Source organism: Diospyros lotus, chromosome 4 (assembly GCF_014633365.1).
Source record: "Diospyros lotus cultivar Yz01 chromosome 4, ASM1463336v1, whole genome shotgun sequence".
Taxonomy (NCBI): Eukaryota; Viridiplantae; Streptophyta; class Magnoliopsida; order Ericales; family Ebenaceae; genus Diospyros; species Diospyros lotus.
Window position 1 is genome coordinate 2,551,495 of NC_068341.1, and position 24,972 is coordinate 2,576,466.

Here is a 24,972-nt window from a genome sequence, read left to right on the forward strand (position 1 = left end):
AACTAGAAGAATAAAGAAGAGCAGAAAATGGTTGAGGGACAGGGCCTCTGTGATTAATGGCAAAGAGGAGGCGAGTCAGTCTGTGGGGGTCCTTCAATTTGTGTAATCATAAGGCCACCAACTTCCCCGTCAATAATGCCATCGTTTGTTTGTTGGTGATGCAATTGCAAGTTATGGTTTGGTGATGGTTTATTCTCTCTCCTCTCTGCTTCAAACCAGCTTCCAGCCTGGACCCAAAAAATGATCATAATTCATAGATAGCAGCCTCACCAAAATGATGCTCATAATACAAAATTCTTTGTAGATAGATCATTTCACTGTCAATTTGATGGGCTCTTCTAACCAAATTATTCTGGTCTCATCAAGGCTCTTCTTTCATATCCTTTGCGGTGCCTTTATTGGGCTCTTCAGAAGCAGAGATGGATTGCTCTCCGGGCTTCATGTCTTGTTTGTCACGGTCTTTGCCCCACAGCAGCATGTACAGACCAGCAATTACAATAACGCCGCCTACAATGCTGAACGCAAGACGAAGATGAACATAGAATCTTAATTAGATCAAACTAATGGAACCTGAATTCCATTTTGTATAGGCATTGCTTGCTGTCAGTTTACCTGCCCAAATAGAGCCTTTCACCAAAGATAAAGTAAGCTAGCACTGCAACTAGTACCGTGCAAAGAGGATTAAACATTGTCACAAAAACTGGGCCCTTTTCTTCTGTGACCCACAACTGGAGGAAGAGCACTAGGGCCGACGCAACAACTCCCTGACATTGCAACATCAACAGTCGACTTAATTTGAGAAAATTGATTAATTCCACATAATAATCAAGATTAGTGATTTTATTATCAGAAATAATGAGATGGTGACAAAATACATAAACTATTATGATGGGTTAATTACTTTGTAATAACTTTAACTTATTTAATTAGGAGTAAATACTTACACCATATACAACAGATAATAAGTCAATGTCAAAGCCGATTGTCCAAGCGGCTTGTTTATGTTCAACACAAACTGTGAAAATGGCTGATTGCACTGCTCCAACGAAACACATCCACGTGGTTAGCGAGAGCTGTGCGGGATACCTCTTCAATGTAAACGCCTACAAACATTTGAGCATATAACCAAAGACTTACTGGCAATATAACTATCATATCATGTTATTATTTTGATATAACATTATGTTGTTATGGTGATATATAGTATTATAATTCAACTGTATTATAGTTCTTTTATGAGATGAATATATGGTATTTGACGAAGAAAACCTCTAGTTTTATTTTTAGACTGGGTAAATTACAACCATTAATACACCTGAGATTTTACTAATTATCCCCTATTCTTTTTGGAAATTTCATTGATCTCTCTCGGTCAAAATTAATCAAAGAAATTGCTAAGAAGGTAAAAAAAAACCATGTAATTTTACAGAATTTCATGAATACCCATTGTAAAGTAAATTTAATTAATATCAAGGATCGATAAGTTGATATACCTTTGGATTAATATATGTCTGGTGAATTGTAATTTACCCTTTTAAATTTGTGTAAGGCCACTAACATCTCTAGTAGCATATTATTAGATTGTTAATATAAAATCGTTGTATTAAGTTAGCATATTGAATATTTTCTAGGAAAGTAGATTTGGTTGGGACTATAAATTAACCTGCATGATGTACCATGCAGACCACGCTACGCAGCTAGCTACAAGAAGAACCGAGCCCCTCAACCAGTCCTCCTGGATTTTTCCACTTCCATGAAGACGGACCGGGGGATAGCGCCACAGACTGGTGATAATGGGCCCCTTGTACAGCGTCATGGTCAAGACTCCGGCCATAGAAACTAGGGTTCCGGCGACCTTGGCCATCCCTCGTGGGCCTCCAACATCAATAACCTCTAGCCGGAGAACCACCGCTATTACAAAGGTCAGAGAAGCTATGGTGTTCACCATGGTGGCAACGAATGTAGGCGATGTGATTCTCAAGCTTGCAAAATACATGTTAAGAGGCAACCCCACCCTGTCATAAACCAAAACAATAAGTTTTAATTAATTAGTCGTCTTCTCCCAATATTAATCATGGATGCATGCTGTTTAATTACAAGCTTGATAGATCGGTGATCTTTACCCCAGGAAAGAGAGAACGAAGATCTCCAGCAACAGAGCCATTGTCAACTTTGGCCTTATCTTTCTGCACCAAAATAAGAATGAACAGTAGTCTATAATTGTTTGCAAGTCATAAAATGATGAACAATTGGGTACTATCTATCTATGAGAATTGTAACTTAGCGATAAATAATTATGTTTGTGAATAGAGAGTTTGGTCAATCTACGTACCTTTCAAGAAAATATGCGAAAGGAAACATCACAATAGCAGCGACCAGATGTCTGTAAGTAACGTAAATAAAAGGATTCATTCCATGGTTGAAGGAAGCCTCGGTGATGAAGTACAGGAGAGTGTAAGCTATCTGGGTCACCACCATTAGCAGGTGTGGCTTAAACCTCCTGTAATTTCCCACACGCTCAGCCATTAGTTCCTTGGTGGCTTTCTCCACCTTAATTTAGAGTGTGTATATATATATATATATGTGTGTGTGTGTGTGTGTGTTGTGAGTATAAGCTCATACTGTATATGATGAATCACCGAATTTTTCTTGGGACTAAATCCCGCATTAATAATTTATGGAGGGTTGTGTGTGTGTGTGTGTGTTTTTTTTTTGGGTGGGCTAGTTTTTCTTGATTTCGAACTTGTAATTTATCCGATATGTAAACGAAGATATATGACAACTTATTTTGATGAAAAATGATGATTTGAGTTTGAGTTTGAATCTAAGTCTAGGTCTAAATCGAACCATTAGGGGTCAAATTTTTTATTTGAATTTGACATGCCACAAATTAAATCTTGATCTTAGATTTGAAATCTGTAGTGTTCATTAATTTTGAAAGTTGAGATGACCTTAATCACATGTCATTTTAAAAGAATCTCTAATAAAATACTTTTTTATAATTTTAAGATGCCCATAATCAATTTATTAAAAAAAAAAATCTTAAAACATGTTACTAAAGTGGATAAATTTCTGAATCATCTTCCATCGACATATATATTTAGTGCAAAGTGTTTTAAGCTAAGAGATAACATTCGGCCACACAAATGGTGTGGCGGACAAAAATTGATGCGTGGGGTAACCACCAATCGACTCATGACTAATCTACACGTATGATTTGAGGGATCATTTTAGTGGGTGCATGGACACTCATTCTCCACTTATGCGCAACGTACGCATATTGATTAAATACTCAAGCTTGTTGCTGTAGGTTTTGTTTGGTTCACTTTAATTCCCTGCTTGTGGTCGACATAAAATACAGAAGAAAAAAAAAAGATAAGTTACTAATTATTGTTGAATTACATTAAACTTGTAGTATGTGTTTTCTTTTAATTTGGGTTTGTAATTGGTATATGATTTGATATCAATGGGGACATGAAAGGAAGAGTCCCCAAAGACAAAAATAAAAGAAGATCTTGTTGCCCTATGACCGGATTTGCTTTTGAAAAGTGCATTTGTCCATGCATCAAATGTTGGGTCTTGAGGCCGGGCCACTTGGTTCTTCTTTAGTGGTGTGATCAATCATGGTTCATAATTTCTGTTGGATTTCCTTTTTTGTTACATCAAAAATAAAAAATAAAAAACTATCTAATAATTAAAGGCTACCATCATAGTTTGTATCAACTAATAGTGTTATAATCGAATCCAATCGATTGAATTTCGTTGAATTTAGGCTTAACTCAACCCTTTAAGATTGGCAAGCACAAACTCATCACTTGTCGCTCTATTTGACCTTGGAATATAACAACACGGCCAAAATTTAAAATCTCTACAAGTGAGAGGATAGCTTCATTGGCCAAAATCATTCAAAAATAATTCGTTTACTGAACTTGTCAATCCATTCCTAGTCGAATCGTTGAGAGAGAAAATTGTGGAGAGAGTCAATGTAACACCACACTAAATGCAGTGGCCTGATCTTCTTAGATGATCACTAGACCAAAAAAAAAAAAAAAGTTTAAATATAGCTTTTGATAAGTTTTTTTTTTTTGTTTTTTAATTTTAATTTTTAAAATAATTGAATTTTTTGAAAATAGAAAATTAGTTTTATAATTTTTTAACTTTATATTGTGAGTTAGAAAGCTTAATTTTAAATTTTTTGAAAAATAAATGTTACAATTTTTTAAAAGACAAAATATTAGGTCATTTTTAGTATCATTATGTATTTCTAACCACCTTAATTATGATTTAGTCGTTGAGCGACTTAAAAAAATATAATAGAATAATAATTAATATGTATGTATGTCATTGATAAACATAAAGTTGCAAGACAATTAATTGTCAATGAACATAAAAGAGATAAAAAATAATTAAAAATCATTCAATCATATGTAATAAATATGATAATATGCAAAGGCAATTTAATTTTTAAAAGTATGTAAATTTATCAATAATAATTAGTATTAATAAAAAATCATGTACATTTATAATCTTATAATTTGATTTTTCTACTTTGCTTAAAAATTAATTAAAATTTATAACTTTATAATTAAATAGAAAATCTAAACAACAAAAACTTTAATTTATTGAGACAATTGGTTGGTTTGTGGTTTCTTAACTTGTATCATAATAGATCACTAATTTTATGAAATGGTAGTCTAGTGGTTTGGGATGATTTCATGGGTTTAGTTTTTCTTCCTTACCCCTAACTTTTAGTTATAAAAGTAAAATAAAAAAATATTGTCAAAATACAATAATAAATTTATAATTATAGGAGAGTGTTCATCTTGAACTTCTAATCTTTAAAAGACCTGTAAAAAAGAAGATAGTTAGGGGCATGGTGTGTCTTCCACGTAATCCCTCCAATACTTAAATTAGTTTTTATAAAAGAGTATATAAGAGTAAAAGAAATATAGTTTTATTAGAGTTTTGATTGTATCTCGATTGGAGGAATCACCCATTTATTTATAGAGGCTAAAATTGATAAATGGAAGAGTATCTATATTCTTTTACGATCATCTCTTTTAAATTTTTAAATAAAGATATTAAATATGAGTTGATATAAAGATCCCCTAAAGAAGTCTCACGAGAGTAGTATTTAAAAGTGATAATTTTTCGATTACTACTTTATTAAAAAGATGTTTTGAGCTTCTCTCCATAAACTTCTTCCTCTCGGAGCTATCTTGAGTTTGAAAGTAACAATTCATCTTCTTAATACATCATCTCTTAGCAAACTACTTGCTCTAACTGACCCGGAATGTCCGGATATATGTTGCTCCCATCCAAGTTTACTCTCATTATCTCATCCATCCACTTGTCTAAGCTCATTAATTAATCAACCTTAAACGTAACATCTTTTCTCACTCAATCACGCAATGTTAATAAGGAGATTTGGCTACTTGAGTCGGATACTATATTATTATATAAAAATATTATTTAAACACAAATTTTTAATATTTCATCCTCTAATTATATAAGGACTGATTAAATACATATTTTTTTCTTTTGAACTTTATATAAAAAGCCTATTATTTCCTGAATTTCAAATCTAACATATTGAATACTTCACATTTACAATTTACGCATCTTGATTATCTAATTATCTAGTTAACATTGAACGTGCAATAGACATGTACGTAAATAGTGATCAAATATTTAACTGAAAAAATTGAATATATATATACGTAGACTGAAAATTACATACATGTACACACTTATTAAATACACAGATTGTGAGTCATCGATCAGAGCAAAAAGGACGAGAAATGATGAGTTGATTGTAGGTTGTCGATTGGAGGAAGGGAAGTGTGGGTCGGTCGCAATTGCGAGCCACCGATTAGAGTAAAAAGAAAGGTCGAGATTGGTTGAGACGTTAACAGTCGATGGGAGAGTCAATTCTTTTGTTTGAATCGACAAGAGATGGAAAGCGAAAGGGAAGACAGAATGAAGGATTAGTCCGATTAATTTTTTTTCTATTCTTTCTCTTTTCATCTCGTATTGTGTGTCACTCACGTATTATTTTAAATCAAATTAAGTAGTTAATAGATATAAATTATAAAAAATAAATATTCAATTAAGTAGATTTAAATTTCATAAAATGATAGACTTTTCATATAAAATTTAAAAGAAAAAATATAATTTTCGCCAATCAAAATTACTTTTATTTTTTTTTAATGTGATACATATCAATGATGTGACTCCCAAGCAAAATATTAAAATTATATGGTCAAGTAGCATTGGCCTAGGGCTTGGTTCTAGTAGCCTAGTGTGTGGGTTCCACACTCTCGTGGGCCCACTCCCACCTCTCATTTTGCGGGGGTGGAGGGTGTGGGTGTACGTTCGACACCCTCTTTCATTTTATTCACATCGAACAAGATAAGAATTATCGCGAGAATATCATAAGTAGCATTTTCTATAGGAATTGTCGCCATCAACAAAACATCCTAAGTAGCGTTTCCTATAAGCTCACTGACATCCCCAATTACTTGCCAATTAAATTGTGGCTTTGGGCTGGACCAGAACAACATCGTAAGTAGCATTTCCTATAAGCTCACCGACATCCCCAATTACTGGCCTATTAAATTGTGGCTTTGGGCTGGACCAGATTATGGCACGATCTTAGCCCAACAATATGTTAAACCAACGTCTGTCACCGTCACCGCTCTTCCCCCTCTGAGTGTGCGCCAGGGCTTGGTCCTAGTAATCATCGTCAAGCTCTGACTCCCATGCGTTTCAACAACTTCCTTCCGGCAGATCACTCTTGTGAACTCAAACAGGCAGCCTTTGCGTGCTTCTAACAGTGACATCCACGGTTGAGTGCTTCTAAGTTCTAACAGTGTAACACCCACGGTGGAGTGCTTCTAACAATAACATCCACGTGATCGGGCCTTATCGTAGAATCAGAATTGAGAGGTATGTCTCTACCGATTTATCTTAGTCTCTTCTTGCTGATTATGGATGCCAGATCAGTATATTGTTGCAGAAAGTTGTGGAGGTTTTGGTGTAGGATAGTGTGGCCCCTGCTGGTTGACAATTTGTGGAAGCATAGTTGCTATTCTAGCTCTAGTTACAAGCTTTGCTTGGATTCTTGTTGGGAGGAGCAATAATAGGATGACAAAATCTAGTATTACTGAAATTGAGAGACTATAATTCCTAATCATGAAACTGAACCTGCTCTCCTATGCTTTATTGAAGTAGAAGAAAGGACAAGAAGTTGTGTTTTATTCTTATTAAGAAACCATGCTGTGACCGAGAAAGTGTTAGATATCATCTTTATCTTCCTCCTAGATTACTGAGAGGATGCTTAGTAGTGATGCTACACTGATGAACTGGTCATAAGAAAAGTGAAAAAAGAAAAGAAAGGGAATAGTTAAAAGTCTGGTGAGTTGGATGAGAAATCAATTAAGAGGAGATAAGACATTGCATAAGGCTAGCCATGGAGGGTAGAAAGGGAGAGAGATCAAGAGAAATCCAAGCAGGATAAGGGAACTGGCAATAAAGGCAGGGGAAAGGCAATAGTAACATTAGAGAAGTAGATAGATTTGCCGCCAAATTGGGACACTCTTGAAGCTGTTCTGGATCTTTTCTTGTGAACAAATGCAACCCAACAATTGGTCTATGGTGACAGGAATTGAAAAATGAACTAACAAGAATCAATTCCTGGTGTTCTCTGTTTCACAGGCTTGCATTAGAAATGAAAAGATTCATCATATAATTTCTGTTTCTGTCTTTGTTTTGATATTATTGCACAATCGTATGGACCTCTGTGCATTGGCCTAGGACTTCTTTAGCTCATGGAGGAGTCAGCTCTGTGCATTGGTCCATGAATGTGAGATTGGACAGGTTTTAAATATACAATTTAGTTTCAAGAGCCTGACGCTTAACTTTAATTTATACTTTTAAGTAAAAAACAATATCCTGGATCCAAATGATCATAGATGGTAGGTTTAGCAACAGAGAGAAAACGATGCTCATACATAATTCTTTGTACATTAATTTCAGTGTCAATTTGATGGGTTTTTCTAACCAAATTATTCTGGTCCAATTGAGAGAACTTGATGGCGTGGCAATCTCCTCCTAGAGATGATTAAGCCTCTCCTTTCCTTTCCTTAGCAAGCAGAGCAAATACTAGCTAGTGGGAGTTGCATTGAATATCTCTTCAATGTAAATGGCTGCAATTAATGTTTGGGGATATAACCAACCATAAACTTGCTAGCAGTAAATTAGAAGAGATCTATGTGAACCAACTGAAGATAGAATACAGTAATGGATGGGTTTGGATTGGACTATAAATTGAATTAAACCTGCATGATGTACCATGCAGACCATGTTATGCAGCTTCCTACAGCAAGAACCGGGCCCTTCAGCCAGTCCTCCTGGATGTTTGTTCTAAGTCCATGAAGATGACGGAAAGGAGGATGATGGCGCCACGGACTCTTGTTAATAGACCCTTTGTACAGTGTCAACGTGTCATGGTCATTACTCCGGCCAAAGAAACTAAAGTTCTGGTGACCTTGGCACCACTGTTATCAGAAGGGTCAAGGAAGCCATGGTGTTGAGCACGGAGGTCACGAATGTGGGCGAGGTGATTCTCAAGCTTGCAAGATACATGTTAAGAGGCAAACCCAAACATTATAGTTTTAATTAGTCATCTTCCTAATTAGTTAATGTTGTTTAGAAGCTTATTTAACGTACCATGTATATACATAATCTTAGCCCAGAAGAGAAAAAACAAAAATCTCTAGCAGGAGAGCCACTGTCAACTTTGGCCTTACCTTTCTGCACTAAGAATTAATGGTCGTATATCAAATGAAGAACTCGCATGCATGTTAGGCTAGCTGACCAATCTACGTACGTACCTTTCATGATAATAGGTGAATGGAAACACCACTAGGGCAGCAACCAGATGTCTGTAAGTGACATATATATGAGGATTCATGCCATGATTGAAGGAAGCCTCAATAATGAAATTGAACAGAGAGTATACTATCATCTTATGTTAACAATTTACCCCCTGTTATATCCAATGGACATGACCCCATAAAAGAGACTAGAGGATCACTGTAATACAGTGACTTCTGATTATTAAAAAAAAAAAAAAAAGTTGGTCTTACATTATATAGTGGTGTTTTTTTTGTACAAAAATTCTGTAAGAAAATCATTTTCCTTCATGATAAAATCTTCCATTATGTTGCAAAGTGGTAGGATTTCAAAAGAAGACACACCAAATACATAGATTCCTTCCTTGTGGAAACCACTTCTATAATGGAGAGGATAGGCCTACATGCATTTAACACTTCTCACACACTGTAATGATCTTTTGATTTTGTAGGTGAAATCAAAGCAAAATCCACACAATTTTGATTTTCTATTGATCAAGACAAAATCCCTGAAGACAATCATTTCACTGTAACATAAATATATATTACTTCCTCCACTGTCTGGAAGAACCTCAGAGCTAGTTTGAGACTTTGAATCGTTGAATATCAGGAATGAACTGATCTTTGTTCTTTTGGTTTTATTGAGCACTTCATGGCACTCTACTCCTTTAAATGATTAAGGTTCTTCTCTCATATCCTTTGCAGCCAGAGGAAATGCTGGTCCTTCCAATATCTCTTTTGGCTTGATTTCTACTCGATCATGTTCTTTACCCCATAACAGCAAGTATAAACCAATAATGACGATAATGCTCCCTAATATACTGATCAACAGAAATGAAATTAGAATCTTAATTCAAATTGGAGATAGTGTTGGTTGTGTGGATGGAAAGACGAGTTACATGATTATTTGCTCCAATAATATGCCTATAATGCGTGCTGTAATGTATATAAACACACTATCATGGATGATAAACAACATAATAACACCAAGCCTTTTATTTCATTCCACTGGATGGGGTCAGGTACATAAATTCCAGGACCCTAATCTTCTCTATCAATGACCATATGTTATATGTCATGTCACGCCTAAGAGTTTTCAACCGAGATTCTTTTGGTCTTTGTTTTACTTCTTTTGCCACAAATTTCTTTCATTTTTCTCATACATGCATCTATTACTCTTCTTCTCACATGTTAAATTATCTTAAATGAATCTATTCTATCTTATTTTCAATAGGCTATACTAAGCTTGGAACATATAAAACAAAATGTTTACCTAGAATTGTTCTAACAAGATCAGGAACTGATCTTTAAATGGTGATCAGGCCAGATGCACATAGGCCAGAGCAAGCATCGTTAAATATGTCTTATTTGTGATAGCCGTACTGGATTTGTATGAACTAGGGAACTAATCACTAAATGGAAGCTCTCTCCATCTAATGTGATTTGAATGGCACAAAGGCTTATGGTCAGATAAGTTCGGAATTCTATTGATTCGTCCTATCAGCTCTACTCATCACAATCACAAATAGATATGACATCTTTAAACTTTTTATACACAAGATATCATCAAAATAATGTGACAGTTCAGTCTATAATGATTTTTTTTTTAACCTTTTGATGAGTATATAGAAGACAGTCACTTCATTCAATATAAAGGTTCAATGTAAAAAACTATGTGTAGTATTACCACCGGTTTACCTGCCTGTAAACAGCTTTTCACCAAAAACAAAGTATGCTAGCACTGCCACTAATATTGTGCTTAGGGGATTGAACATTGTCACAAAAACAGGTCCCTTTTCTTCTGTGCACCACAACTGGATGAAGATCACTAAGCCCGAGATAACAATTCCCTACCACGAGAAGATCAACAGTGGAAATTATGAAAACGAATGCAAATTCTAGATTTTTTTTTTTTTTTTCGATTCTGAATCCTTACACCATATATGGTAGACCAGAAGTCAATGTTGAAACCAATTGTCCATGTGGCTGCTTTGCGTTCTACAAACGCCGTGAAAACAGCTGATTGGATTGCTCCAACAAAGCTCATCCATGTAGTTAGTGATAGTTGTGCTGGATATCTCTTCAATGTAAATGCCTGCAATATTCGAGTATGCTTGTCATTTCAGGGATTTCAATATATTTTCTTTATAATATTCCTGGTTCAACCAGCTGGTTTAGCCGTTAACCAGCCTGTTTTTTGCTTCTGGCTGGTCTGGTGTGGTTCTCTTTAACACTGCTAGAAGGGAAAAATAATCATCAAATGGTTCATAATTACAGAAATGACATTGCCACGATATTATTTTACGTCTATGGATTTATCATATTTTGTTCTAAGTGCAGCTTTTGAGTCTTTTTTGAAACTTTCTAGCAATATTATAAAGAAACCTACTTGCTACAGTAAGATGGAGTTTGAGCTGCAAACCTGCATAATGTACCATATGGACCATGTTATGCAGCTTGCTACAGTAAGAATGGAACCCTTTAGCCAATCCTCCTTAATGGTTGTTTTTCCTTGAAGGTGAATTAATGGATGCCATATATTCCTCAGAGTTGGTCCCTTGTATAGTGTCATGATTGTTACTCCAGCCAGGGAAACCAAGGTACCAAGAACTTTGGCTATTCCTCGAGGGTTTTGAAGATCAAGAGCCTCTAGCCTGCAAAAATGTATTAGTCTAAGCTAGAAATCATTTATTTGGTTATATATATATATATATTGAAATTGAAGTTTCAAAAATCTAGCTTGATGGTAACCTGAGAACAACTGCTATTATAAACGTCAAGGAAGCAATAGTATTGACCATGGATGCAACAAATGTGGGAGAGGTGAATCCCAAGCTTGTAAAATACATGTTTAGAGTCAAACTCACCCTGTAATAGTTGAAAAGAGTGTTTCAGTTATTTTGCCAATGTCCTCTAGAAAGTTTACACTAGTGTGCATGATCTTACCCCAAAAGAGAAAGAACAAAAATCTCGAAAAACAGAGCTACTGTCAACTTTGGTCTTATCTTTCTGCAGTGAAGAAACAATAATCAGTACTATTTACAAGCTGTAAGTGAAAATATGTTGAGCTGGTCACTCAATCATCAAGTATAATGCACAGGAATACAAGCCAAGCTGTGGAACGTGTTTATATCCACTTGTTGAGAGTAAGGAATCTACAGTAATAGCTTATAACTGTAGAAATGCCACTCTTGCACCATTTTAATGATATTTTTTTTTTTATATATCACAATCTATTTTTTGATAACAAACCTTTGACAATGTATATGCATGATGGATACTTTCTGCTGCTCAAGCAACAGGAATCTATTATGTGTGTGTTTGTGATTATTTTACATTAACACGTGTTATGTCCCACAACATTTATCATGAAAAAATATTATAAAATAACCAAGAGAAATTATTAAAAAAATTAAGAAAATAATTAATTTATGGATACATGAATGCATCAAAAGACTGACACATACCCGAGTTGCAGGAACCTCCTGCAACCTGAGTTGGAGGAAACCTTTTCCCATTAGGGACCTCATGCAACCCAGGTTAGAGAAAATTCTTTTCCATGCATCATATGCTACCAAACCCACATATCTATGGCGTGAAGGCAAATGCTTGAGACACTATGTTAACGAGACAAGCAGAGTTGAGGGACGTGTCTAACTTTGAGCATTTACCTTTCAAGAAAAAAGGCAAAAGGGAACATCACTAGGGCAGATACTATATGTCTGTAAGTTATGTAAACATAAGCATTCATCCCATGATTGAAGGAAGCCTCTGTGATGAAATACAAAAAAGTGTAGGCTATCTGAGCCAGAAACATTAGGAGGTGTGGCTTAAACCTCCTGTAGGTGCCAATAAACTTAGCAGTATCATCAACTGCCATCAGCCCTTGCTTTTCTCCACTTTTGGCAAACTGAATAGTTTCCGATACATACATCTATAGATGTGTAGAACGTAGATATAGAGATGATGAAAGAGTCCGGTTCTGATTCTGCTTGCATGTTGTTGGCATCCTGTTCTTGATTAAATTCTAATATATTCATATCCTGGCTATTTCCCAACTTAATATTATATATTCATATCATGTAGAGGTGTCAGGTATGAGTAGGTATTTTCATTTGATTTTCATGCTCAAGCAATGTCATATTTGTAAAGTATTTCCTTCTTTTTTTTTTATGCATAGAATGTGAATCAAAATGTTAACTATTCATTATGAATATTGTAGCAAGGCATTCATGTCATGTACATGATATTTGAGATAAATTAATTTCTGCTTTTCAAACTAGATTTAAGAATGCGTTTGAGAACTCATTCAGAATACTATTTCAAAATAAATGTCTAAAAATACTCAGTTTTAGGAAACAAAAAAAATACTCTTACTGAGTCAAAATTGTCAGCATCATACAAAAACAAAAATTATATGAAAGAATGAAAACAGAAAAAGAAGGCAATGCATAAGTCATGACCTAATGGCTTAACCTGCATGCTCCATAATCTGTTAGCACTAGAAAAAGTCAGATTCTTGCTGAAATAAAAAAGCTTCTAGATGCTGCCTGATGCCAATCTTTGCAGAATTTGAACCTTCGTTACATGATAGTGCACTTCCTTTTCAATTTACTCTTTAGCTTGTGTATGGTTGATATTATTATTAATATAAATAGTGGAATCCTATACTAGGCATTTCGGTATTCTTATGAGCCATTTGAATGTGTAAAAAAGAAAACAGCACCACCAGGGTGGTAGTGCCGTGAGCTCATGTAACTCCAGTTTGAGCCACATGAGCCTGAGTTGCTCCCCTATTAGGTCCCAACATGGTCCTTTGCCATGGTAATTCAGGTTTAGGAGGTAAAAGGGTTAATAATACTATTATAGAAGTGTAAGGGGACTTTGCTCTGCAAATTTTCCTTTATGCCTTGTTTTCTTTAAAACCTGTTACTCATTTGCCACATTACGAGACCTGCAACGAGTTTCCTATGAGTGGGATTGAATTTGTGTTGAGCTCATTAGTTTCTGCAAAAACTTATGTGGGTGGGAAGAATGGATGTGAGATGGTGGCAGTGCGCCTCGTTGTTCCCAGACTTGTCTTAAAACTCTTACGTTTAAACTTCCACATATGTTACCATTGTCTTCCACTAGCTATTACTTGCTTCTGTTTACTGTTCTCTGCTTTTGAATAATTTTTTCCTATGATCTGTTCATATAAATTGCTGCAAGTATACTATTTTCTGCTCAAATTTCCAACATTATTATCATGACCACTGTCAACAGCGGATTTTATTTTTATGGCAATTGAATTTCTCCACAGATACAACTCTGGTAATCTTCATTTCACTAATAAAAAATTATTCTAATCTGCCGTTTATTTCCTGTGGTCTTATATTTTTGCTATATTTAACTTGATGCTCGTTTGGAATCGAATGGATTCATGGAATCATGTGTGTCACAAGTTGGGGATGCAAATAGAAGCTTATGGAATATATTCTTCACTCATATCTTCATCTTTTGGTTTCTAATACCTAAGGGAAATATTCTTCTCTTGCCCTGTTGTTCATACTCTTTGCCAACAAATGCAACTACTCTTATTCGACGGACGCGAGCATTTCAACTAATACATCTGACTATACAGAGCTTATAGAATGATACAGACATATCAATTGAGCATCATGGGTAATTAAAGATTCCACCTGAAGAGACATTTGCCCTCAAACATGATATCATGACTCATTCTCCACTTTCTTTTTCGTTTTTTTTTTCATAGCTAAGTAGGTACTTACATTGGTGAGCTAGAATTCATGTAGCCAACCCTACATGGTGGGGTAATGGGGTAAAGGCTTTGATATGTTGTTGTTGTTGCTCATGAATATGATCTAAGATTGTAATATAGCTATAACTCTAATTAGCAGGATCAATAACCACACAATCACTAGAAAAAAACATGTCCGTAGAGATATACGATACATACGATACAATGAACAAAAGATAGCAAGCTGAGGAAGAAACAAACAAGTTTTGGATATTGATTGCAGGCAATTTCAACAAGGATTAAGAGGGGAATTTGTAATGAGACTAAGAAGGTGCTCGTGGTGGTTAAACTGGAGAGGCCCCTGAGTTGGAGGCCCTCCAAGAAGTTCAGACACCACACAACTCGTATGAGCACTGTAATCACAATCTGCACAGTGGTACACCCAATGGGTTGGATCCCTCCTCTCCTCGCAGGCATCACAGTAGAATTCATTCGATTCATCTTCAGCAGGAACTGGAACATGGGTCAGTGCGAGAGGATCGACATGGCATCTATGCCTAATTTTATGTGGTAACAAAGCACACGCAAAATCCAGCTCCAGATTGCACATTTCACATCCAAAGAAAGTCCCAGAGCTGGTCTCAGTATTTCCACAAGCATTACATGTAACCGAATAGGGGAGCTTCCTGCTTAGGATCAGAGGGTGCTGGTGAATGCCATTTCTGATTATGCTTGGTATGGAAGCACACATGGCATGGAGATCGAAGCCGCATTGCTTACAACTGAAGGTGAAGCCGTCGCAGGGCCTATCACAGGCTTTGCAGGCATCATAGGATCGTTGTGGCTCTTTGAGAAGGGTTAGAGCATGTTCCCGATGGATCGGGTGGCGAATTGTTGGAGGCAATTCGGCACACCAGCGGTGGAGGAACAAGTTGCATTGGGTGCAAATATATGCTAGGCCCTTGATCTCTCCCCAACAGCCTCTACATACTAGTCTGGCTTTCTCATGATCATCACTCAGAACCAATGGATGCTGGTGGCTGAAATGTTCAAGCTGTGTCTTCCCCTCTGGTTTTGATCCAACCTGGGAAAAACGCAGTCTCATTTGAACAAGATAATCATCATCAGAATCACCCATTTGAGGGTCCGGAAGTATGCCCTTGTCTGATTTATACTTCCAGTTACCCGCAGGGGCAACAAACTCTTCGTAAGAAAATTTGATACGAGGCTTTGGGGCAGAGACTAGACAGCCCAGATGAGCCATGTAATTGCACTCAACGCAGTAGTAAACGCATCCCCTGGGGTTCACTCTCCGTTCACAAACAATATCACAGTAGAATTCACCCGATCCATCGTCGACAGACCGGACGGAGACAAGGGAAAAGGGGTGCCAGTGCCGGCCACTGATGACTTTCACCGGCAGCCTGGAGCACTCTATGTGAACCACGAAGTCACAGGCTCTGCAAGCTAAGCTGAAGCCGTTGCCGGGATCAGCGCAAACAGAGCACCGGAATGGATCGAGCCCGCATTGAAACGGCGAGGGAAAGAAGGTGAGAGGGTGGTTGTGGATGTCAAGATTGAAAGGACGTTGCTGCAGAGCGCAGTGGAGGTGGAGGCTGAAGGGGCAGGCGGTGCAGTGGTAGGTGAAGCCAAGGCAAGGGGTTTTGCATTCGGTGCAGTGGAGTGGGGTGGCACCGCTGTGGTGGGCGGGAGGTGGGTGGCGGAGGAGGATGAGGGGGTGGTGGGGGTGGAGGGGGTGGAGAGATTGAAGGGGGAGCTTGAGGCAAGAGATGTGGATGAAGAAGGTGCAGGTGGGGCACCGGTAGTTGTAGCCTGATAAGGACTCCGAGCAAACAAAGCAGCGAGCTTTGGTTTCACTTAGTACAGATCTGAGATCTAGTGGATGCTCATGCCACAGAGACTTTACGGTGGCCATCTCTCTCTCTCTCTCTCTCTCTCTCTCTCTCTCTTCAAGTTCTTAGTTCTTGGCCTTTCAAAGTACTTAAAGCCCAGAACAGATGCCCATTTTGCAATGCCTTTCTTCACCAAATCAACAATAATCTCTCTCTCTCTCTCGATCTCGATCTCGATCTCGATCTTTCTTGTCCAAAGAAAGAACCCAGAGCAAGAACAGATGCCTGTTATGCAGTGCCATTCTTGGCCGATGGAAATTGACTTTGTTCACCAATCACCAAAATTATTGTTTTATTTATACATCATTGGCCATCCCCCGAGTTTCGAGAAGACTCCAATCCGTGCTTGCTTTTGAATGCTATAGCAGATATCTCTTCCCAAAAGCCTTAACACCACACATCTGTTGACCTATATCCATGGCGCAGAAAAATAACCATGCCTAAGGCTGTCTTAGCTTCCTATTTTATTTTTTATTATATATTATAAATAATTTATTCTTTATTTTCTATTTTACAAATTATAATTATTCCAACCACATATCCCTTATTTTATTCTTTTGACTCGTTATTTTATTTATTTATTAATAAATTTTAATTCTATTTTTTATTTTACTTATAATTTTTACTATTATAAAATTTTAATATTTATTTTTAATTTAATAATAAATATTAATGTATTAAATTTTAATATTATGTAATATATTTTTAAAATCAATTTAGTAATATTTTTAAATAAAATTACTTAACAATTTTTTCAAAATAATTTTGCTGCAATCTCCGCCTCCAATTGTTTGTCTTCCATAGTTGCATCTATTTATCTTCTATCGCCACATTTATTCTTCTTCTGTCGCTGACTCTTAGTCGCAGGCCTTTTTCGATTTGTCGTGTCTGACCACCTGGACCTTCCATCTCTAAAGTTGGCAACAAATCGATTGCAATTGGCGATGACAAGAGTTGCAGCAATGATCAAAGTGGGGGTGTGGGTTGTTGTGACGGCCAATTGTCGAGAGAGAAGGCGAAGGTTAAAACGATGAGATCGATCGCCAAATCTAAGGAGGTGATGGCGGATCGCTATTAATATGGCGAAGAAAATTGGCAATGGCAAGTAGTGTTGGAGTCAATAAATCCCAAAATCTCCATGAACATTTGGCTTGGTGAGGGAAATGGTGACAAGTTAGAGATAGCTTAAGGGAGGTGAAGAAGAATTTTCAATGTGCTACATGAAGGACCCGTACGAGACTATGTAGGATTTATTTCCAATTAAATGGCTCGATTGGAAGGTGATTATTTTGATGAGAGAAAATGTCCAATTGCTATATAAGGACGGTGAGGGTTCTCTCTCTTCTTATATATAGTGATAGGAAGTCGTGAAATAAAATTTATTATTATCGTTATTGTTAATTAAGGGTTGGAGAGAGAAATTAAATCAGATTATTTTTACTCTCTAACAAAAAAAGGACTAGCGTCATCATCAATTAATTTGGGTACATGTTTATTTTCGCAGTATATAATTTAGCATGAGACCGAACCAATTTTACGATCTTGTTTAATGTATATGAAACATAGAAGTTTCGGATTATAAACTAACCATAAATCACATGCGTCACATGGTGGCACTCAACCACTAAATTTTAATACTTATGCATACACTTTAACATATAGTGTCGGCGGGATCGCATTGAATTGAGCCATTTGACGGTCCACGACCTGTGGGAGAACATGGAGGCCACTGACAACGGCCACGATCTGCGAGCTGCTCTGAAAGCTTTCGACGACTCTTTGGCCGGCGTTAAGGGCCTCGTCGACGCCGGAATCGCAAGAGTCCCCAGCTTTTTCGTCTACGACAAGAGCGACATTGAAGATTTACCGTGCGATCCCACCGACACCAGCGTTCCCACGATAGACATGGGAGCCATCGACCATGGCAGAGCCGAGCGCGACGACATCGTCTCTAAGATCAGAGACGCTTGCGAGAACTGGGGATTCTTCCAGGTGATTAATCACGGAATTCCGGTGAGCGCTCTGGACGAAATGATTGCTGGAGTTCGCCGGTTTCACGAGCAAGATGTGGAGGTAAAGAAGAAGTTCTACTCCAAGGATATGGGGAAGAGATTCTTCTACAACAGCAACCATGACATCTATTCATCCAAGGCTGCGAGCTGGAGGGATACTATGTACAGTCTTTACACGCCGGAGCCGCCTCAACCGGAAGAGCTGCCAGAGATTTGCAGGTAGAATTCAACTTTGATGTATCTTAAAATCCTTCGCATTATGTTCATCGGAAATCAATGTCTTTGAGAATTGCAAATTGATTTTTCCTTTCAACTTGCAGAGATATCATGTTAGAGTATGCAAGGTATGTGATGAAATTGGGGCACACTCTGTTAGAGCTGCTCTCTGAAGCCCTGGGGCTTAGCCCTAATCGCCTAAAAGAAATGGGATGTGGTGATGGGATGTTTCAGGTGGCTCATTACTATCCTCCTTGTCCTGAACCAGAGCTGACTATGGGACTTAAGAAACATAGTGACAGTGGCTTTCTCACCATACTACTACAAGACAAGATTGCTGCTCTCCAAATCCTTCATCACAATCAATGGGTTGATGTTCCCCCTTTGCATGGAGCCCTGGTAATAAACATTGGAGATCTAATGCAGGCAAGTCTGTGATTCATTCATCCTATTCTCTGGCTCTTGCAATTGTACAAATATCCAAATTGAGTCTTGTTGATGCAGCTTATCTCAAATGACAAGTTCAAGAGTATCATCCACAGAGTAGTGACAAAACGAGAAGGTCCAAGAACATCAGTGGCGTGTTTCTTTAGAACCCATTTAAGTGATGGAACAAGAGTTTATGAGCCGATCAAAGAACTGCTATCAGAAGACAATCCCCCAATCTACAAGGGAACCACTGTCAAAGATTTCATGACTCGCTTCTTTAAGAAAGAGCTTGGAACCTCTTCCCTTGCACATCTCAGGCTGTGAGTCTTCATTTCTTTGAACTTAACTGTCAATCATCATTGAATCTGAGAAGGCTTTCCCCTGCCTGTTGTTAATTCGGAAATAAAGGCCTTTCTCTGGTGATCTGAGTTTTCTGTGCCCAAATAATTATGGTCTCTGGTGTGATCAGACTTTGTATTTCAAACGTACTATTCTCATCTTCTTTGTCTCGTTTGCTTGCAAATAACATATGTCATCATGACCCCTTCTTCTGTCCGGATATGTTTAGTGAATTTTGACTTGAGATTATGTCAAGATTTCATCCTTCTCTCTATCTGGTTGGCCTGTCAAAATCACCACCCAAACTCAAATTTGGATTTTAACCAAGTTTAGATTTCAACGAGTTTCAGCTGGCAAACCAGTGGATTCGAATGGAGGGGGATAGTTTTTTAACCATATATATCTAGCTAGGTTAAAGTGTAGCTAGGTTAAGGATGATGGCTTTTCCATCAAATATGTGTGTTTTAGATGTACAGTTGTAAGCCGAATAGAGAACAAAGTATTATTATATTGACCGCATCCGCATGGAATTGATTTTATGTTTAAAATTATTCCATTTTAGGAAGTGTGTACGAAATTATAAAGTTCTTATTATAAAGTTTTTATTGTCCTAAACATCTTTTAGGTGGAAAAGTATATTTTTCAAAAATTACCCTTAATCTATTTTACTTAAAAAATAAAAATTAATTATTATATTAAAATCTCACTTTATTTAAAATTTTGATTTCTTTTTTTGGCATGTGCATGGCACTAATCACCTCTTTAATAAATAAATAAATAAATAAAAATGACATAAAGATGGAACAATAACAATGTTAATAATATTTATGTATTAATATATATATATTTATAATAATACGATACAGAATATAACATATATGAATACATAAACATCCAACTAACAAAGGTATGGTTCACGTGGTGGCAGTCAATGAGGATTAGATTTTAATTATTGAGGCATCATTTAATATTGAGTTAGGAGGGTTTTATAGGGAAGTTTAAAGGTGAATATTCTCGCGATAAATTTGAGGATTTATCGCGACATTCTCTCCTCTCCTCTCCTCTCTCTCCCCTTCCCTCTTTAGCACCCACTCCTTTCTCTCACATTTCCCCTCTAGCACCACCTCTCACAACCTTTCTCTCGTCGTCGCCTTCATTTTGTCGCCCGTCGTTGCCTCGCACTAGCCACTCAACGTCCGTCGCTACATTCTCGCCTGATTAACTGTTGCCACTTGCCTCGCCATTTCCGCTCACCACCTGTTGCATCCTCACCTAGCCGTCTCACCTCTCGCAGCGGCAATCAACCAAGCAAGGATGCAGCAGTCGGCGAGCAACGAGGGCGAGGTAGGCAGCAATCGATCAGGCGAGAATGCAACAGTCGGCGAGCAACAAGGGCGAGGGCGAGGTAGGCAGCAATCGATCAAGCGAGGATGCAGCAGTCGGCGAGCAACAAGGGCGAGGGCGAGGTAGGCAACAATTGGTTAGGCGAGAATGCAGCAGGCGATGCACGATTGGATAGCAACGAGGGTGAGGCGGGCAGCGATCGGTCAGGAAAGGATGTTGCGCGAGCGACGAATGAGAGGCAGTGATTAGCAGCAAGAGGAAGGTTGTGAGAGGCAGTGCTAAAGGGGGAAGGGGAGAGAGAGGAAAGGAATAGGTAAAATGGTCATTGTGAGAAGAGAGGAAAGGGCAAAATAGGCATTTAAATCTCTGTAAACCCATTTGTAAAAACCTTATGTACAAGGAAAATACTACTTGTACAAACAACAGAGTTACCAAGAGAATGACCGAATGTGCCAAAATTAAAAATAGTTATTGTGAGAAGAGATGAAGAGGCAAAATAGTCTTTTAAATCTCTGTAAACCCATTTGTAAAAATCCTATGTACAAGAAAAATGCTACATGTACAAACAAATGGGTTGCCAAAAGAATGATCGAATGTGCCAAAATTCAAAAATGCTCTCACCTAATTTCTCACTATCGCCTTTGGATGAAGCCCGACCAGGCTTCATGATTGATGAAGCTCGATGATTGATGATGAAATCGGATTTATGAAGTCCAATCAGACTTCATCATCGGATGAAGTTTGATTCAATCATCAAACTTGTACATCTTGTCGGTACATGTAACACGATGCTATGTACAAATAACATTATTCTTTAATATTATTATTGTATTGCATTATATACATATTTATGAGACTGGACCGTCAAAACGAGAGTCTTTAGGTCGTCCTCTTCCCTGGGTTTGAGAAGGTGTTTATCCTCCTCTTTATCCTCAAAAGAGGGTTTCAAAGGAAAAGGGAGCTGGAACGGTAGCGACTGGTGAAGCCAGCGACAATGGCTACGATCAGAGAGCTGCTCTGAAAGCGTTCGACGACTCAATGGCCGGTGTGAAAGGGCTTGTTGACATCGAAATCACCAGAGTTGTCGGCATTTTCATCTTTGATAAGAGCGAGCTTGAAGATCCAGCACGCGACTATTCCCCTCACAAAGCCAGTATCGACATTAGCGTTCCAACGATAAACATGGAAGCCATCAACCAAGGCAAAGCCGAGTGCGACGAGATCGTCGGTAAGATCAAAGACGCTTGCGAGAGCTCAAGATTCTTCCAGGTGATAAATCATGGTATTCCGGTGAGAGTTCTAGACGAAATGATTGACTGGGCTCACTGGTTTCACGAGCAAGATGGGGAGGTGAAGAAGTGGTTTTTTTCCCGGGATATGGGGAAGAGGTTCTTCTACAACAGCAACCATGACATGTATTCATCCAAGGCTGCTAGCTGGAGGGATACAATGTATGGTCTTTACATGTCGGAGCGATAGGGCAAGAATTTACGACCAATCAAAGAATTGCTATCGAAAGACAATCCCCCAATCTACAGAGGAACCACCATCAAAGATTTCATGACTCGCTACTATGCTGAAGAGCTTGGAATCTCATCACGCGAACATCTCAAGCTGTGTGAGAGAGAGTCTTCATTTCTTTGCACTCGATGCTTTGCCTTGCATGTTGATATCGGTATTTTGGAGACCACATGATTATGGGCCGAGAGCTCGCAGGTCGCTTAAATCAATTCCTAGTCGCAAAATGGCATGAACAACAAGCTATGTCTTCGACTCCTCGCAAGGCTGCTAAGCTCGTGTAATGCAATAGGAGCGAGTTTATCGGAGATTCTCAATAACCTAATTGGAGAATGAGTCATCTTTCCCGATTTTAAACAAATCAAATCTCTACTAAAACAGAATCCGTTCATGATTAGAAGGAAGCAGATAGGGAAGCGTTATCAATGTGATAATATTTTCTTATTTTAGAATTTTAACTCAATTGTAAATACTCTTCGCTATAAATAGGGGTCGAAAATCATTGTATGGAGAACAAAAAAACAATAACATATTGTTACTCTTCTAGAATAACTATAGGAACAGTCGTGGACTAGGTATCGTTCAAGTCGAACCACATAAAAACTCTCTTGTATACTTCCTCTTTATTTCTTTTCCTTTGAAATCGTGTTTACTTTCTCAGTGTAGATAAACGAATCGCGGTGAATCAACGTGGACTCATGTTCATCCTGAAATAATTATGGTCTCTACTTAATGCCAAGTTCCTCTCAGTGAGCAAACGAAACCTTCCATTTGTGACTTAATTCAAGACTATAAGAACAAATAACTAAAGAATCTGCACAAATCTGAATTGAACTGAAACCTTCCACTTGTTAATCCAAATAATAATAGATTGAAGTGTACATTCTCGACTGATACACAATATACATTGCACTTACACAACGTTACTTGAAGGCCTAAACTAGACTTGAAACCATACTAATTTTAATATGACCTTGACAACTTGAAATAGGTTAGAGCAGAGTTCCCATCAAGCCCTTTTGAATCATAATATGCAATGAAATCCTTCACCGATGTTTCCCTATATATGGGCGGATTATCTTCGGACAACAAGTCCTTGATGGGTCCATACATCCTTGTCGATGGGTAAAGATGTGGGGTGAAGAAACATGCCACAGAAACTCTCGGTCCTACATGGTTTGCGAGTACTCTGTGCTCAACGCTCATGAATTTGTCATTAGACATGAGCTGCAAAGACGAGAAGAAAAAGGCATCAAAATAGCATCAGAAGTAGCACCATAGAGAAAATCAAATTACCTGTAAGAGATCCCCGATGTTTACAACCAAACCGCCGGGAACAGGAGGAACACTGATCCACTGGTTTTCATGGAGGACTTGGAGTCCACCAATGTCATCTTGAAGTAAGATGGTTAGAAAATCAGGATCACAGTGTTTGCTTGTGCCCATGGCGAGTTCAGGCTCTGGGCATGCTGGGTAATAGTGAGACAGGATTGCATGGCCCTTTGCACAATCGAAGCTCGTAAGGCAGTCAGCTCTGAGCCCAAGTGCTTCAGATAGTAATTCAAACAAACTTGACCCTAATCTCTTTATTTGCTTTGAATACTCCATTGTTATATCTCTGCGTTTCAATAACACACTGTAATACATCAAGCCCACATTAGTTCAATAAACTAAGGCATTTTCTAGCTTCACTGGTTCGAATCATGAAAACAGCCTCTTGCATATCCTTTTGCGTACAAATACGATTCTCTTTGAGTCTTGGAAACGGGAATCTTTTTATAAACATAAACATATATATATATAGAGAGAGAGAGAGAGAGAGAGATAATACGTACCTGCAAATTTGTGGCAATTCTTCCGGGATAGGAGGCTCAGGATCCATGACACAGAACAGGGTGTCCCTCCAATTAGCCGACGGTGACTGGTACAGATCAAAATTACTGTTGAACTTAACTTTCCTCTCTTCCTCGCGCGTGTAGAATCCCATCTTAACCTCCTTGGGCAGCTCGTGGAACCCACGAGCCGCCGTGAGCATCTTCCCCAGCACGCTGGTGGGTATCCCGTGGTTCACCACCTGGAAGAATCCCAGTGTTTCTGAAGCCCGCCGGACAGCCTCGACGACTGTGGATCGCCGGCAAGTGGGCAACCCAAGGTCTATGACCGGAATCATGAGGTGGGCGTCGGAAATTGGGTAATCGCGGGCGAGTTCGTCGGCGGGGCGGACGAATATTCTCGGGATCTTCTCGATGCCGGCGTCCACGAGGCCTTTGACGCCGGCCTTTGTTTCGTCGAAGGCTTTTAGGTCTTCGGATCGGTCGTAGTCCAGCGAAGGTCTGACGGCGAAGGCCATCACGGGCGCCTTTACTGAGAGAAAGAGAAAGAGAAAGAGACGTCTTTTATTAATTGAATTGTGGAGTGTCGCTCGGTTTTGTTCCCTGATTTAACATCTTTCTCGTTCAACCATCTCTTTGATCACATGACAGCAAAAATAAAATAAACTCTCAACCTAACAGTTTAAAGTTTCAAATTAGATGATAATTAACGAT

General features: G+C 38.1%; 5 protein-coding genes across 7 annotated transcripts; 2 read left to right on the forward strand and 3 right to left on the reverse strand.

Annotated features, from left to right (window-relative positions):
• Window positions 1-11: 11 nt before the first annotated feature.
• On the reverse strand, window positions 12-12,864 carry LOC127799143 (uncharacterized). The gene is made up of 14 exons (XM_052332893.1): window positions 12,587-12,864; window positions 11,862-11,924; window positions 11,667-11,783; window positions 11,338-11,569; window positions 10,852-11,010; window positions 10,614-10,765; window positions 9,595-9,736; window positions 8,340-8,558; window positions 2,333-2,550; window positions 2,124-2,186; window positions 1,664-2,015; window positions 945-1,103; window positions 613-764; window positions 12-515 (listed from the first exon to the last, which is right to left on the reverse strand). Exons 1-14 carry the CDS (start codon window positions 12,847-12,849, stop codon window positions 362-364), a joined length of 2,445 nt encoding a protein of 814 aa, XP_052188853.1. The 5' UTR covers window positions 12,850-12,864; the 3' UTR covers window positions 12-361.
• On the forward strand, window positions 6,692-19,780 carry LOC127798973 (1-aminocyclopropane-1-carboxylate oxidase homolog 1-like). 2 transcript variants are annotated; one of them, XM_052332632.1, is made up of 4 exons: window positions 6,692-6,948; window positions 18,231-18,799; window positions 18,901-19,222; window positions 19,301-19,780. In XM_052332632.1, the coding sequence occupies exons 2-4, from the start codon at window positions 18,288-18,290 to the stop codon at window positions 19,547-19,549; spliced, it is 1,083 nt and encodes a 360-aa protein (XP_052188592.1). In that variant the 5' UTR covers window positions 6,692-6,948; window positions 18,231-18,287; the 3' UTR covers window positions 19,550-19,780. The 2 variants fall into 2 exon arrangements, with proteins under 2 accessions (XP_052188592.1, XP_052188591.1); XM_052332631.1 differs by lacking the exon at window positions 6,692-6,948 and adding an exon at window positions 17,330-17,894.
• On the reverse strand, window positions 14,781-16,962 carry LOC127798971 (uncharacterized). Its single transcript, XM_052332630.1, has one exon. It carries the CDS (start codon window positions 16,589-16,591, stop codon window positions 14,945-14,947), a length of 1,647 nt encoding a protein of 548 aa, XP_052188590.1. The 5' UTR covers window positions 16,592-16,962; the 3' UTR covers window positions 14,781-14,944.
• Window positions 19,781-20,933: 1,153 nt separating the features above from the next.
• LOC127799144 (1-aminocyclopropane-1-carboxylate oxidase homolog 6-like) lies at window positions 20,934-22,387 on the forward strand. Its single transcript, XM_052332894.1, has 2 exons — window positions 20,934-21,030; window positions 21,819-22,387. Exons 1-2 carry the CDS (start codon window positions 20,934-20,936, stop codon window positions 22,385-22,387), a joined length of 666 nt encoding a protein of 221 aa, XP_052188854.1.
• An 848-nt stretch (window positions 22,388-23,235) lies between these two features.
• On the reverse strand, window positions 23,236-24,930 carry LOC127798976 (1-aminocyclopropane-1-carboxylate oxidase homolog 1-like). Of its 2 annotated transcripts, none has more exons than XM_052332639.1 (3): window positions 24,262-24,930; window positions 23,723-24,044; window positions 23,236-23,653 (listed from the first exon to the last, which is right to left on the reverse strand). In XM_052332639.1, exons 1-3 carry the CDS (start codon window positions 24,774-24,776, stop codon window positions 23,390-23,392), a joined length of 1,101 nt encoding a protein of 366 aa, XP_052188599.1. In that variant the 5' UTR covers window positions 24,777-24,930; the 3' UTR covers window positions 23,236-23,389. The 2 variants fall into 2 exon arrangements, with proteins under 2 accessions (XP_052188599.1, XP_052188598.1); XM_052332638.1 differs by having other exon boundaries at window positions 23,723-24,062.
• Window positions 24,931-24,972: the final 42 nt, after the last annotated feature.